The sequence below is a fragment of the Mustela nivalis genome, assembly GCF_964662115.1.
Source record: "Mustela nivalis genome assembly, chromosome: 3".
NCBI classification, from domain to species: domain Eukaryota; kingdom Metazoa; phylum Chordata; class Mammalia; order Carnivora; family Mustelidae; genus Mustela; species Mustela nivalis.
In genome coordinates this window covers 171619773-171636802 of record NC_139022.1, presented here as the reverse complement: position 1 = coordinate 171636802, position 17030 = coordinate 171619773, and the positions used below count along the sequence as shown (strand labels likewise).

The following is a 17030-nucleotide window of genomic DNA, read 5'->3' as shown; positions in this document are numbered from 1 at the left end:
TATGTGAGCAGAAGCAGGCAGGGCTGGAGAGGGGCCGGCTTCTCGGTCTGCTCCCCGCCCCCCACCTCTGCGGCGGGAAAATACAAAATAAGGCTGGGGCTGGAGGAGCCTGGTGAGCACCTGGGGAACCCCGGGCCAGTTATTTGCCACGTGGAGATCAGCTGGGTCTGCTTTCTGCTCCTGCATCGAGGCCATCTGAGGGGAAGAAACCCCGATGTGACTAAGTTTAGGACGTTACCTCCGCTAGAACAGAATGATGCTTTCAACCCCCAAGTCAGGCCATGCTGCGCCTCCTCCAGGAAAAGACAAGACCCTCACAATAACCCACAGGGAGTCCCATCCCTTCGAAAACTCCTGCGCCCAACTTTAGCCACCTTGGCCTCCTTGCAAAATGTTCTGTCAGGGGCGCCTGGGTGGCTCAGTGGGGTAAAGCCTCTGCCTTCAGCTCAGGTCATGATCTCAGGGTCCTGGGATCAAGCCCTGCTCTCTGCTCAGCGGGGAGCCTGCTTCCTCCTCTCTCTCTGTGCCTGCCTCTCTGCCTGCTTATGATCTCTGTCTGTCAAATAAATAAATAGAATCTTAAAAAAAAAAATGTTCTGTCAACATGCCGGGCCACCTCATCCAGGAGCCGCTGCATTCACTGTCCCCAGGACAGCCCCACACCCGCTGGTTGTCTCTCTGCCTTCAGCTCTTTCCCAGCTGTTACCTTCCGGACAAGGCCCCCCACGCCACACCCAGTCCCGCACCTTGGATCCTCCTTACCCTGTTCTGCCTCATCTCCTCCTCAAAGACATCATCGCTTTCTGACGAGCTATGTAATTTACTTATTCCCGGGGTCGGTTTTCTGAGTTTCCATGGCTGCTGCTAGAATTAGGGTTCCTTGAGGGTGGGGACCGCGTCCCTTTTCTTGACTTCTTTATCCTGCACCCACGACAGCTCACGGTGTGCAACAAACACAGGGAGCATCTTGGATACATTAAAGAATAACGCACAGAGGCACAGAACTACCTGGAAAAACAGCTCGCCTTTAATTGTGGGACCTCACAAGAGTCACAGAAAGGCCAAGGTTAACTTGGATGGAGAGAAGGAGGGGTGATCTGCACAGCGTATCTGAGGCTGGGGCACGGAGCTTGCAGGGTCGGGGAATGAATAACCATAAATTGTCTCATGTTACTTCCCCAAAAGGCTTTGGGGTCTGATGGGAAGAGTCTTACCTTCTGTGTCTTCCGGCCCTATGTACTCAACTTAGAGTCTGAGGAGAATGTCTTTCAAGGATTTTAGTTTGGGTAACAGCAAAGAATTAATATTTTATTGCACCTTCTATGCCTCATAATTTTACCTGCGGACAGATATGATAGGGCAATTGGCCTCCTGTAGACCCTGGTGATAATTATTCCACAAATATTTATTATGTTGAATAAACTAGAGTATTTTTTAGTTGAAATTAGAATCTTTCAACATGCATGATACTCCTTTGAAATTGCATTCTGACATGATTTATGAGCCAGACAGAAAACCATTTGCTTTCCTTTAGAATTACACATATTTTTTAGACTAAAAAGAAAAAAAAAGAAATATTTTTGTGTTGATTGATTATTGACCTTATTAACTTGGTCTGGCATCGGTTGGCAATAATTTGAATTTTCCTAGCCCTTTTGGCGCTTTCTAACTACAAGATATTCTAAAAATTAATCCAGCCTTGAAGAAATGACCTTTCACACCACTCCGAATATTGAAAAGAACGTGTCACGGGGCTCAGCAAAACCACTGGAGTTAGAGGGGTTCCACGATGATCTATCTGAACAAAGGAGATGTTACCAGGATGGGAAGCGGCCTCCCTACTTTCAAGGTACAATGCTAGATGCAGAAGAAACATACTGGTTTACTTGCTCAGCCCTTCTCTGACGTTATTGGGAAGTCACAGTGCCTATGGGGTGTTCCATAAAACGTGCCTTTCATCCAGTAGCACGTGAAAGCTAACAGTAAATCACGGTACCGACATCTACCACTTCGTAAAATAAACAGTATTTAGATATTCGCCAACAGCCTCAATCCTGTTCATCGAGTGGATTGGAACAACCCCCCGCTTTAAAGGTTCAGACTTCTCCATCCCATCACCTGCCATGGTAAACGAACACAGCAGTCACTCTCGCCTCGAACTTACGTTATCACCTTGAACGTGAACATTTATAGATGTCTCCAAACTATTAACTCTGATGCCTTCAAATACAGAGCTTTGATATGTTTACAACTTTGTTACACTTTCTGATTAAACTTTAAAACAGACTTTTAATGTGAGGCCCCATCCTGTCCTTCTGAGCCTCTACTGTTTTCTTCCCGTGTTAATTAGCGGATGACAGGATTAGCTCCAAGAAGAGCTCCTGCCACACGGAAGGAGATAAACCGCCATATTGCTTGCCCACGTTTATAGACCTGTTAATAGGTTTGAGCTGCTGACAAATTCAATTAAAACAGTCAATAGTAAAAAGGAAACCTATGAAACATGGCCAGAATCACTAGACTTCAACTCAGTCAAGATTTTGTGCCCATTTTCACTACTGCTGCCGTAAAATGGCATGGGACAACGTCTCTACATGTGATGAGCCTGAGTCCCCCCATCTCTAAGGTGTAGAAGCTAATACGGCCCCGTTGTGGAGAATAAGAGGATGCATGTAAAACAGGTTACGTCTTCATGCTCAATAAATGGTAGCTATTCATTGTATAAGAAAGCTTTGCTTTAACAGTCAGCCATACAGAGCTATGTATGAACCGAGCTTACAAGATGCTCACAGATGAGTTGGTAAGTTAACTGATTTTTCATTTTATATTGACATTTCTATTTTCCATGGTGCTCAGCTATGGGAATACAGATTTTTAAAATATTTGATTCAATGTTTTCCACTCAAATTACCAGAGTCTTAGATATTTATGGGAAAAAAAAAAGAAGCCAAACATGAGTAATAAGTGAGTTCAAGATTTAAAAAAGTTTATTGTTTATTGTTTTACTACTTATATGTCTTAGAAGTTCTAGAATACTGGTAAAAGCCCAAATCATAGCTTTCAGAGGTTCATTTGAATATAAAATATTTATTTCTGCCTGTGGTCTGTTGGACCTAGAAGTATAGCCAGATACAAGGAGAAATGAAGGGCTATGACCCACTTGTGTGCTTCCAAAGAATTCAAAATCACGTATGTTCTGCCACAACCAGTATATCATGGTCAAAGAGTCCATATAGATGGGAAGAAAAATATTTCCTTTCAAGAATGGGAGCTTTTGGTGTACCTGGGTGGCTCAGTGGGTTAAGCCTCTGCCTTCGGCTCAGGTCATGGTTTTGAGGTCCTGGGATGGAGCCCTGCATCGGGCTCTCTGCTCAGCGGGGAGCCTGCTTCCCTCTCTCTCTCTCTCTCTGCCTGCCTCTCTGCCTACTTGTGCTCTCCCTCTCTCTGTCAAATAAATAAATAATAAAAATCTTTAAAAAAAGGGAGCTTTTGAGAAAAAAGAATATAAACCTACAGAATGAAATCATACAGCTTCCATTTCATCTTTTAATAAAATAGATTGAAAAAAATCTGACGGTATTTCCTATGCTAATAACACCCAATATTTCAAACACCATATAGTGTTCGGTCAAGAAGCAATAAAGACTATTTTGTGTTTATGATAAATGCATGTTTACTTGTACCTACAATTTTTTTCTAATAAATTAAAAACCAGTTTTGGGTATTCCCTCACATACCCTTTCACATTTCTTTCAGGGAGGTAGAACGGACCAGTGCTTTTAAAGAACAGTGATCCTGGATCTGGGAAACAGTAGAGATCCAGGGGCCGCCTCTGTGTGTGTGACCTGCCCTCGTGACTTGGGGACCATTGCTCTCCAGCCCCACACACCTCCATTCTCCATCCAAACGGATGCATCGCCTGAGCCAGGGCCCATACTGGACCAAAACAAGGGATCAGGCCATTCTGCTCCGTGGAATGTATTATTTACCACTCCCTTTTAGTCACATACCCTATGGCTTGGCATCACCACAGATGGACAAGAGTGTTGCTTGAAGAAGGTGCTCAGGTTTTTAGTACCTCGCTGAGGCAGACATTTAATAATTGAAATGCACTGAGACCTTTCAGTGTATGCTTCACTTGCGCCCATGTCACCTACACTAAGCATCTCCCGGTGACTGAGTGAGCTATGCCATTCCTAGCTCATCTTACCGCCTACCTGTCTGCAGACATTTCTTAGGGGCCATGGAGAGGGCCAGGGGCTGCTGATAAAGGATCAAAACAGCCCTTCCCTCAAGTAGCTTTTAGTTTAGTTGGAAAGATTCTTGGATGCCTAGTCACAATAAACTGGTGACAGAGACGGGTGGGTCTGGTTGTTCTAGGAGCCCGGATGGGGAGAGAGGCTGGGGCAGGGTTCCCGGGAGAGGGATTATGCATTAATGCAGAAAGTATGAAATGCAGCTCATTAGCTGGAAGGGATACTTTCAGGGTTGTGGGTTCTTCATCCCAGGAGCAAAAATGCAGAGATTAAAGTAAATTTAAAATAGCTGAAAAAACAACATAGCCCGCCGATCAATATATTAATTCTGGTGGGTCGATCCAATACAGCCTGCGTGCCCAAATTAGCATGCAAACAACATTTACATCTTTCTTGAAAAAAAAATTCGGGTTCGTAGCTACTTCTTTTCACCAAGATCTGATCTCAACGGCACCTGATAAATCTGTGTTCCGAAACCACAGGAGTAAGGGCACAATGCCAGGAACATTTCAAAATCCCACTCGGCAAAGGGTAACAACTTCTAAACCCCTATCAGTTATCTTCAGAAGAGTTCTGCATACTTGATTAGCCATTAATACCATGGTCTTTGATGCGACGAGGCCCCCCAAATTATGTCATGCTTATTATTTTATTTTATTTTTCCAGGAGAAAAAACTTTGTTCCCGGTGCCCTCACAAACTCATAATGCACGTCGTCGTTAAGCCACGCAGAGACACAGAAACAGTAACCAGACACACATTCACGGAGATCCGTAGGTACAAGGTGGTGCAGCACGAGCGATTCACAGAAACTCCTCGAGAAAAGATCTACAATTCAGTGTTACTCGATCAGCTTATTTTATTATTCATTTCCTTCACTCACAGCCCTGAAGGCATCTCTCCTAAGTTCCAAGTTCCGGGGCATGCCTAAGAAAGGCAGGAGGGAACCTCCGCCGGCTCGCAGCAGCCCCTGCTCCCCCACCGGCTCCCTCGGAGCCCACGGACACCCCCATCCCCACACGTACCTGGCTGAAGGTCTGGCCCGCACCTCGGGCTTGCGTGCTGCGGGCGGGGAGCTGCGAAGGGGCTGTCTCACTCAGGGCCAGGGTCTGGTTGCTATGGTAGCTGGCCGGATACTGGAAGGACCCTTCAGGTTTGGAATTGAGCTGAAGTGCACTCTGGGAGAGCAGGCTGGGCCCTGCATTGAAAGTCATTTAGAGCAGTAAGTGACAGCCTCAGTGAAGCAGAAATGACATGTATTATTTATTGAGAGTAGCCTAGAATTATCACACGCACACGATTCCAGCCATCTATGCTTTGAATTCTGAGAACTAAAATGACCATATAATTTGACTCCGGCTCTTAAATGAGATTTTTTTTGGCGGTTTAAAAGTTCTCAAAAAGAGTAGATTTTTTTTTTCCCCCAAATGATCTCATCCTGACCTACATAGAGACATTTCTTTTGAGACAAATTGGTTAATCCCAGTAGTTATTTCTGGATTACACAGTATCAGAAACATTTGAAATAATTCCAAAGTATATCTTTTGGTTCACATTAATTGTATTAATATAATTATATCTCCTACTTAATTATCAGGATGCTAAAACATGCGAAACCTTCCCACCGGTGGCAGATTGTATTGTATAGTGATGTAATACCTCAGTGCCTGAAGGGTACACAGTGTTTAAAATATTAATAGGTCTTCAAACAATGGAGAATTCACCCTGATTTCACATGATATCTGACGGCTGGTTATCTTTGCCATCACAGCAGTGCACAGTAGGAGAACAATGAGAAGATACAGTGTTAAAGCTGGTGCTGTTAATGTGAGTGACGGAGAAATGAGATCCAGTGCCTGGCCGTACTATTTAATTATGTTGTTTAAGAGGCTGTGTTGTATCTTCTTGCATTCTGTTTAGATGGGATCCTCACAAAAGTTTGCCCATTGTCTTTTTAAGCAAATTTCTTTAATCTCATTTCCTACTCACTATGGGAGTTCAGAGAAGGAGGAAGCGTGTCTGCACTTGCTATATCCCCTTGTGTGGCTGGAGAGGGGTCTGGGGCGAGTACAGGGAGTTGGGCAGGAAGGACTCGGCAACCCAAGTTTCTCGTGCTCTCTTAACCAGAGTGAGGCCGCTTCTTTTTTGAAAGAGCATAATTATATACACATAGACTATTGTATAATCATTAGCCCATCCTTAATTTCCCTTGTTGGCTGGGAACCAGATATCATTAGACCATAGTATCATTTCTAATCAATGTGGGCAAATTTCAAGTTCCTTACGTCTTTCTTCTCAAGACTATAACATGGCTTTCTTTCCAATGAGACCACAGACTCAACATGCAATAGGCCTTTCCTTTTTTATATTAAAATAAGGCGTCTTCCTTAAAAAGCATCAGTTCCTGTAGCCATGGCCATTTAAGAACTTCCCCCACCTTCCCTCTAATTCCCTGGTGAGGCTTCTGAACAACGCAAACATACATTCTCACCATTAGATACTGAATAATAAGCCAATTAACCAATACAGGTAAGACCGGGTATTTTGAAATCTGGAAAAAACTCAAGCAAAGATATAAAAATGTTCCCATCCAGTCCCAGTTTCATCATGAAGAGCATAACAAAAGTACAATTGCAATCCTTTTTCGTGTAATTTAGAAAATAGAGTCCGAAGCAAACAGTATATAACAGATGGTGAAGTTTGCAATAGCCTGCAAAAAATCATTGAATCCATACTGATAGTATTATAGGCCTAATCACCATTAGGTCATTATGAGGAGTGCAGTCAAAGTTCCATTGTGGTTGCCAGAACATATTGTCCCCACTGCTGCTGGGGAAACTTCGAGGTGCAGAGACAGAGTCAAGAGACCCAGGCGAGGACCAGGCTGAGAGAGAGGAGAGCCTGTGTGAGGAAGAGGAGCCGGGGGGACGTGGGCAGGGCCAGAGGGGGACACTGCAAGGAGGAGGAAGAAGAGGGAGGTACTGGGGAACCAGGAACAAACTGTGGCCAAAGACCTTCCCCTTGGTCGCTACCCTCCTGAAGATCACAGCCCGGTGCAGGCGAGTGGGCTCTCCTGAAAGAGCCAAGGCCCTTTAAAGTCACGGGTCACCACTCTACCTGACAATGGGCAGCTTCCCACTGAGACTTCCTTTGGCTGCTTCTTTCTCCTCCGAGGTAATGGCGTTCCCTGGCCATGCCCCCTCCCCTGTGACAGCACATCTCCAGGGTGGTGAAAGTTCAAACCGATTCAACAGTGCACAGAACTTTGGAAATGTCAGTAAAATGAAATCGAATAAAGCAAAATCTTTGGCTTCTTCTAAATAGTTGGACATAATATTTTAAGAAAACATTTACTTTGATAAATAAATATTAATAATTAATAATCAACATATTATATAATTATATATTATGGATAATGTATTATGTATAAGTAATATAAATTATTTATTTATTTATTTGAAAGAGAACAAAAGAAAGAGCGAGAGCATGTGCCTACAGAAGCAGTGAGGAGGGGCAGAGAGGGAGAAGCAGGCTCCCCGATGAGCAGAGAGCCTGATGTAGGACTCCATCCCAGGGCCCCAGGATCATGACCTGAGCAGAAGGCAGATGCTTAACCAACTGAGCCACCCAGGCGCCCCAGTAATGGGACATAATCTATAAAGCAAGAGAACCGTGAGTCCTGGTTATTTGTCTTTTAAGAAGACTCTATGTCTTTGCTCTGATGAACTTTCTAGCCTCTGTAGTTAGCAAGTCCAACAATTTTGTAAATTCCAACTAGATTCATAAAATTATCACGAAACCTGCAAATGCTTTCCATGCAGGACCTTAAGGTGGCAATTTAAAGTCCCTTTCAAGGGCATTTCAATTAAAAAGGCGATTTATGTGCTCCTGAAACATACACCATGAAATAATCAGGTCGGCTCATCTTTTACAGACTCAGTCGTGTATTTGATCCGTACTCAATGAAAACAAGCCGAGATTCTCTATCTCATTACTTCGTTCACACATCTCAAGCATGAGACCTAGATGCAGTCTGACACAGGTAATTGCAACAATGAGCGATGTATCATAATATTACAGCACTGACATGTCACCCGGCAAGGGCGAAACCGTCAGGACAACAGCCGAAACAGTGTGTGCCTTTTCGAATGATTTCCATTGCTCACTAGGGTTTCAGATGAGCAGCATTTATTCATTCCAATTTTAGAGAGCAAAGCTATGTGAGAATATAAAAAAGGTTAAAATTATAGGATAATCCTTAATTACTTTATAATGGAAGTCAAATTTACATATAACTAACTCTTGATGACCTTTATTAACATTACTGTGCATTGAGGTAGAAAATACAAATTTTCCAGAGGTTTCGAAAGCACTTACAGTCTTGGGCTTTAAATTATGGGTTTTTTTTTTCCCCCCTCTCTGGAACTTTTGACTTTCCATCAAGTCTTGGCTAGAGGCTTGGGCCAGAGGTAATATCAGACCACAGTCGTGAGGAGACGAAGCGTATCTCCTGGGGGACGAGGGTGGTGGAAGAGGGTTTTTTAAGTTGCGGAGAGAAGAGCCTGGGCTTTCAGATTCCGTGTAGGGAAACTGAATGTTGCCTTTGGTGTAATTAATTGTTCCAGAAGAAACCTGAACTGTGAGCAGCAGTGGATCACCACGTTCTACCACGGCACCGAAAGCAAGTTACCCTCTGGTGTGAGTGCGCCTCCGGGCGCTGCCTGTGATCTCTGCTCATTCTGGCCCCTCCCCATTATGGGACAGTCCTCAAAGCTGAGCCCAGGGTTCTGCTCGATAGGACTCAGTCCAAGGGCACCAGGAAGAAGAGACGAAACAATTGTCCGATAAACAGAGAAAATTTAAGACAGTACGTGTCCTTGATCTGATCAAGACACAATAGTTCCAGCTGGACAGAGAGGAGAACGTCGAAGGGCATGACAGAGTCCAGGGGCAGAAAACAAGCCAGGGACCCCAGGAAGATACCTGCGGCCATGTCTCTTTTGTGTAATGTCAGTATCTCCATAATATCTCAGTGTCTCCAACATCATCAATTGACTAGAAACCACAGAGCAACTTGTAAAAAAAAAAAAATTCTCCTTGAGTCATTTTCACGATTTCTCAGAAATGCAAAGAGAAGCGTGGAGAGGCTGAGTGGTTGGTCAGCCAGGGTCATACACTTGGAAAAAATGAAAATGAGGCTCGAATCCTCATCTTCTATCCCCAAGCCCAGGAGTAGCTGCTGTTTGCCATCCAAGCAGCATTAAGTCCTAGACACAGACCGATACTTTAAGGTTGAAAAATTCTCCCCTAAAGAGAAGCGAATTTGTTTACAGGAGAAATCATGTCCCAGGCTGCGGTACTTCTCCAATGAACCTCTCCTTAGAGACTCTGGTTGTTGGCTGGGGAAGCTTGCTGTCCACCATCAGTGGGACAGAGGTCAGCCTGAACAGGTAGAAAGCTTGAAAGGCTGATTTTCTACATAAAAATTCAGACTCACTTACAGATCGTATTAGCGTATATATACGCTATAATATATCGTTTCTTCCTAACTGAGCTAGAAATTTGAGAGTTTTCATGATGATACATTCTTACTCTGTTTGCACAGGTTTAAAAAGACTACTTCTGGAATTGCTAATCCATGCCTGCTTTAACGAAATATCGGTCCCAGAAAACAGTGAACCTTCATTCAACTATGGATGAAGTTTTGCAATAACGTTTTGCGTCTTGCAATAACGTGGAAAAGGCCAGAAGCCTACAGTATGGCATTGCTCAGTCACTCTGTAGGCCACAGAATCCAGGACTAGGACTCAGTAGACCTCTGTGTTTATGAAACGGACACGACGAGTACGGAGAAGGGCCCATGATACCAGCTGACCTTCCCTGGGTACTTGCTAAGTTCTAGGAACTGTCCAGAGGAGCTGATATCTGTTAGCTCACTGCATCTTTACAAAGGCCCAGGGAAGAAGGTGCCACCATCCCCCTTTATGTCAACGGGACTGAGGGTCGCACCAACTGAGACCACACAGTGGGCTGCGAGCAAGACAGGTGTCTGGTATCAGAGCACGTGTTCTTAACCACACTCTGTCATTCTGCCTCCGCAAATTTTAATCTTGGCAAATTTGAGCACCTAATGAGATAATGGATGTGAAAGCGCTTGGAAAACTATAAACTGCTTTACAAATGTCAGTTTTTAGTATTAGTATCTAATTATCTAATTACATAGCCACATGGTCTGATCATAATAAAACCTTGATTGGGATTTGTTTATCCTGAAAACCTTATTACAGTTCGGTCCCATATATCACTTAACATTCTCCTGCAATACCTCATGAGCTTTCACTTTATAAATGAGACATTCGAGACATAGATCATTAAAATGGCCTGCTTAAAATTAAAAACAAACCCGAACAAAACCTGGTTGTCTGAGCCAAGAGACAAGAAAGCAAATGTTCTCTCTGTCTCCTCAGCCTGAGATCCCTTTCTCTTTCAACCTTAAAGCTCATCCTTAAAGAGCCGTTTAAATGCCACCTCCTCCATGCAGCCTCCCTGATGCCTGAGAGCTCCAAGAAAATCCACCTTACCCCCACCATGCTGCTATAAGCCTCTGAACAGACCAGACTCAGAGGAATCTGAGTGACTTATCAGAGATTTGTACAGTATTACACAGCAACAGGTTCTCCAGAAAGAGGGTAATAGGATGCAAGCAGAATTCTAAACATTTGCAATGAAGGCAGCAGGGCTCTATGCAGATAAGGGAGAGACTAGGACCAGGGACTTCCTACAGCACGAGGAGAAAGGAAACTCTTGGTAACTGAGCACATCTTAACTGGTAGCTACTTTAGGAAGGGGGAGAGAGGCACACAGTTAAGAGACATCTTAAAAGGAAAGTTCAAGGGGACTTAGTGACTAAGTGGGCAGGAGTGAAGGAGAGCCCAGGTGACGCCACTGTTTGGCTACTTGCGAGCACTGCCCCAGGAGCTTGGGAGGCTCCTCAGAAAACCCCACATACAGGATCCCCTTGTCATCATCAGGCACATGCCTTCTCTTTCTACAAGTTAACGTTAAGATGATTGACTGGGACTTGCTAACTCTGGCCACCTTTAGTTGAGCACCTGTCCCAGAACCCAGCAAATATTCACAAACGAGAGTGGGAAAGCAGGAACTCCCAACGATGCGACATTCCCCAGAAGGAAAACTGGTGTGGGTTGTGGCCTTGTTGTTTTGGAGCAAGATGGGCTTACTTTTTACATTACAGAGTTGGAGGAGATGGCGGGGATTTACATAGCTAGAAAGGGCCTGATTTCCATACTGGCTCAAACATCACCCGACAAACCGAATCTTCCTAGGTCTTGTGTAATTTCCAAGATCCAAGTTTGATTATGTGAAAGCGACGATTTAGGACAGAGATGTAGCTACCAAAGTCACCAATAGTGGGCGCTGAAGCCGCAAGAATCAGACCGGGAGTCCAAGGGGTGGTTAAGTTACCGATTTAATTCCAAAGGATCATTTTTACCATGAAAGAGAAAAGTGCTACTAAGAGGAATGCACTAAGATAAACTATTAGAATCAGGCAATGCCTCAAGCAGGGACTCCATGAAGGTTTTGTTGAGGCTGTTAGTTCAGGATTATCAAAGGAATAATAAACACCCAAACTGGGGGACACTCCCAGGACCGGACCCCAGACTGGCAGCTCTGTTTAGATGTGCATTTGGCAGGAAATTTAGAAACATTTACTCTTAGGTAAAATCAATTCTGTCAAAATGATACAGAAACTTATCTGTATGTAGACCGTGAGAAATACTGCCGACGAGATTCAAATTCATCTGTAACTGACAGAGTCTGCGTTCATTTCCATGCTCTTGCTAACCAGTATCTGCGAAAGGTTAAGAATGATTTGAAGGTTGGGACGCGTGGGGGGCTCAGTCCGTCGAGTGGCTGCCTTTGGCTCAGGTCATGATCCCAGGGTCCTGGGATGGAGCCCCCCAGTTAGGGTCCTTGCTCAGCAGGGAGTCTGCCTCTCCCTCTCCCTCTGCCTGCGGCTTCCCATACCTGTACTCTCTCTCTTTTCACTCTGAAAAAATAAATAAATAAAATCTTTTTTTTTTTTAATTTAAATAATGATTTGAAGGTTGGGGTGCCTGGGTGGCTCAGTCGGTTAAGCATCTGACTCTTGATTTTGGCTCAGGTCATGATCTCAAGGTCGTGAGATCCAGCCCTGTGTCAGGCTCCACACTGGGCATGAAGACCACTTGGGATTCTCTCCCTCCCCCTCTGCCCCACCCACCATTATGCACACGCTCTATGTCTGAAAAAAAAAAAAACAAAACGATTTGAAGGTTACGTATTACTGTGCTTTAAATGATAGTAAATTTTTGTGGGGCACCTGGGTGGCTCAGTGGGTTAAAGCCTCTGCCTTCAGCTCAGGTCATGATCTCAGGGTCCTGGGATCGAGCCCCACTTCAGGCTCTCTGCTCAGCAGGGAGCCTGCTTCCCACCCCCCGCCCCCACCTGCCTCTCTGCCTACTTGTGATCTCTCTGTCAAATAAATAAATAAAACTTAAAAAAAATAAATGAGAGTAAATTTTTAGAGCAACATCAAATAAACAGAAAAAGAAAATCTTTTTTTTTATAGAAAATATTGCATTAGAATAAAGGAAGTAGTTGGTGGAAATTATATATACACACACAAATGGGCTTTACAGATCACAAAATCAATAAGAAAAGTTGTCAATGAGAAAAGTTGTCAGATTACCAAATTGATTTTAATAAACTCAAAGCACCTTAGTCATATCTAATTACACAAGTAAAAATATTGACTTTTGTTTATGTTTAAAAAATTATTTATTTACTTGAGAAACAGTAAGCAAGCAAGTGGGGGGATGGGCAGAGGGAGAGAATCTTCAAGCAGACTCCCCACTGAGCAGGGAGACCAATACAGGGCTTGATCTCACAACCCGCGAGATCAGGACCCGATTCAAAACAAAGGGTCAGTTTCATAAATGACTGAGCCACCCAGGCACCTCTTGACTTTTGCTTAAATGGGACTACTAATCACTTCCATTTATAGAGGCCATTTCTCCTTATGGCTTCCGGATAAATTTGTCAGCTTAAACTTACTTGGAATAAGAGGTGCTTGGTGATGTTAAACTGGTTATTTTCTTCTAATCTTCATTAGTAACTTTAACAGCTCTTAAGTAGGAGTTTCACCAAAGAATTTCACTGAAAATAGTGGTTAAGTCCATCCACTATCCCTAAAATCAACGGAGGGAAAAAGCTCGAGAGGCTTGTTATGCAAGGCAGCTCCGAGTGACGCGTCTGTTCCATGGGCAGGTGTGTCTCTAGCCTTCATTTCTAAGTCTGTCTGCAGAATATTAATTTTGTCTGGTCACCAGCTTTCCATGTGTAATGCTTTATGTGAAAATTAAAACTCTAGTGGTCCCAGGATTAGAGAAGTACTCATTTCATTTTTAAGCTGATTTAGATTCAGTCAGGGCTATTGGCTTAATTAGTAGGCTTTTTCAAGTTTGACTATTGTATATGGATAAATAGAAGGTCGTTACTGCATTCACACTATGCAATAACTCAGTTAGTTTCTTTACAGCTGTATACAACAGAGGGAAATGAACAAAACGACATTTATCACAAAATGAACTTCAAATGTATAACTTTAGTTTAAAATGTATAGCTCAAGAATTTTATTATGCATGGGAGTTTACATGATGTTATAATCACAGAAGAGCATTTTTTATAGCTCATTACAATTTCCAACTATTTCCTTGTAAACTTTTATCTTCAGAGTATTTACCATTTAAAAAATTAATGTAACACAGACAGGAAGAGCATCATTCATATTTCTTCATAAATTAATTGTCCAAAGATAGTAGATTCATATTTCTTGTTATCAATAATTGTGAAAAGAAATAGAAAAATCAGTTCAGAAGAAAATAGAATTTAAAAGCTAAATCCTGAAAACACTGTAATTTGTGGAATACACTGACTTTAAGAACCAGCATTTTATTTGCCACAAATCCCAGACTTTTTCTTAGAAATCTGCGTGGCTTGCCTGTGCATTTTTTCAGGTCCCTGTTCCTGACGTCCATTCACACGGACGTCTTCCTGGCCCCTTTGATTATACTCTTCAAAACTGGAGCTCACGTAGCACTTCCATGCTCTTAAAAATCACTGAGGAGCACAAAGAGCTTTTATTTATAAGGGTGGTATAGAACACTATTTACTGCTTTAAAAATGAAAAATGTTTAAAAAACAGATGGCAATGGGGTGCCTGGGTGGCTCAGTGGGTTAAGCCTCTGCCTTCAGCTCAGGTCATGATCTCAGGGTCCTGGGATGGAGCCCCGCATCGGGCTCTCTGCTCAGCAGGGAGCCTGCTTCCCTCCTCCCCTCTCTCTGTCTGCCTCTCTGCCTGCTTGTGATCTCTCTCTGTCAAATAAGTAAATAAAATTTAAAAAAAAAAGATTAAAAAACAGATGGCAATAATGCCATCACCAAAATGGAGATTCTGGAAAGCTTCACTGACTCTGCTCTTAAGAGACTTTCTTACTCTCAGGTGTGATAATGACCATGGAAAGGCAAGTAACGGTCGTAGTATTACTGTGGAAATTTATCTCTTTGCAGGTCCTCTGAAAGGGTCTCAGGACGCCGCAGGATTCCCAAGTAAACACTGAGAACCCTATTCTATGCCGCCTCTTACTGAGTTGTCATCGCTTACAGCAATTGTTTACTTGGCCTTGTAGTGTTCACATTGCTTGATTTCAGCCTTCTCTGCCTAGCATGCACATGCCACAAGGGCAGAGACTCTTTGTGGTGCTTTGAATAAGTATTTAATACATACATTTAAAAATGAATGACTGTAACACCAACCTGTGCTTGCCGTGATACAATATAACCCCAGCATATTAAGAGCTGATTACATCAGTTGCAGTTGAAGTGACTTGTTTGATCATGGCCCGTGTTAGTGCTGGAACTTCTGTGGGAATCCCACAAGACGTCTCCACTAGGTATTACCAGGATACCCCTTCTTCCACTGTCCCCTGAGAAAAAGTGTGCTGGTTCTGACTTTCTCATGGGAGCTTTCAGCCTCTCTGCCTCTTTTTGACTTTTTGACTTTTGTTTAAATGGATCTACTAATCACTTCCATTTATAGTGGTCATTTCTTCCTTATGGCTTCCGGATAAATTTGTCAGCTTAAACTTACTTGGAATAAGAGGTACACATGCGAGTTTTCTCATACTCAAACGGGTTCTGATACTTTCCTCACTTTCAGTGGCTTTTGTTGGATCCTCATATTCGTGTTCTGGGTACCTAAGGTGCCTTGACAATTTCAAAACCCAATTTTTTTTTAAATTAAAAATTTCCATCAGGCTTTAAACTTTGTGTTTGATTCCAGGATACCCTATGAACACAGGTGGAAATGATGGGGTTTTTGTTTTGTTGTTTTGTTTTATTTAAGTAGGCTCCATGCATAGCACAGAGCCCAAGTCAGAGCTTGAACTCAACCCTGAGATCAAGACCTGAGTTGAAACCAAGAGCTGGATGCTTAACCGACTGAGCCACCCAGGCGCCCAGAGAATGATGTTTTAATGAGAAATTTGTTTCATGTTCTCCCTTGCCTCAGGGATGGAGAAGGAACACTTGGTACTTGATGCCTGTCTAACCCTTCACTTCCCACATATGCTTCTCTGGAAAAAATATAACCTGCCTTTATTTATTTATTTAGTTAGTTAGTTATAGTCTTGCATTCATCTATATTCTTTTTAAGATACAGGCAATTAAACGTTTGAGAACGCTATATACGCTGTATAAAATTTTAAATCCCCTCCTTCCACAGGAGAACACTGGAAGAGTCCAGAGATTTTTTTACACATCTCTGCGATAGAAGGAAATCAAAGAAAAAGAAATTGAACGTTAGCTGAAATCCAGGTAGAGGTAGTATCCAGAAGGGAAATTACTTAGAGCTGCTGGGAGGCTATTCCTACGTCCTGTGTGCCACCCGGGTGTTTTCCCTTGACTTTTGCTCGTGTCTTCCATTTCTGCTGCTGTTGACTCCCTATGGGCCCTCCAACACCAAAGGTAGTGGAGGAAGTTAGTGTGAGTGAATTCGGAGAGGAAACGAATGGATGCACATAGTATCTAAGGACAATTTTAGACTTGGAACCATGACAAACTTCTGGAAAGGGGATTGTCTCATTTGCATTTCAAAATCCAAAGTGATTTCACAGGAAATGAGCAATCCAAGGATGAACTCAACTCACTTGAATAAATGCATTTCCAGGGAAAGAATTGGGGTCTCCAGAGTCCAGATGAAAGTCTTCAACCACAGGTAGAATGGGGGGTGGGAGCATCAGGACTTAAACCCAGGGCTTCGGACTCCAAGGTGGGATGGGTAACCTTGTACCCCTCCCCAGAAGCTCTAAGTTGGGTTTAACTAAGGATTAGTTTCCACCATCACAGGAAATAAAAGAAACCAGTTCTCTTCCCTGAGCATATCAATACTGCGAGCACAAGCTCAATATATTTATCATTTTGATTATTTTAATTATTATAAAAACCGTATACTCTTAAACCACTTTGGCTTACTAGGAATTATGAAAATATTCACTTCATAAGGATGGCTCTTACCTTTACTATTATTACTGAATAAGAATATATTGAGTCATACTTCCAGCATCATAGTAACTTGATCCCTCAACAATTTTCTCACTACATAACAATTAAGTGTAATCACAGCAATTAAATAAAAATGACAGATTGTAAATCA

At 42.9% G+C, this 17030-nt stretch overlaps 1 protein-coding gene across 1 annotated transcript in view; it reads right to left on the bottom strand.

The window, feature by feature from the left end:
• The window catches only part of CTNND2 (catenin delta 2), an 816172-nt gene that overhangs the window by 301805 nt on the left and 497337 nt on the right, over positions 1–17030 (bottom strand). The window contains exon 6 of the mRNA XM_082723384.1: positions 5281–5453. Coding sequence (XP_082579510.1) covers positions 5281–5453 — 173 coding nt within the window. The remainder of the gene's footprint in view (positions 1–5280; positions 5454–17030) is intronic.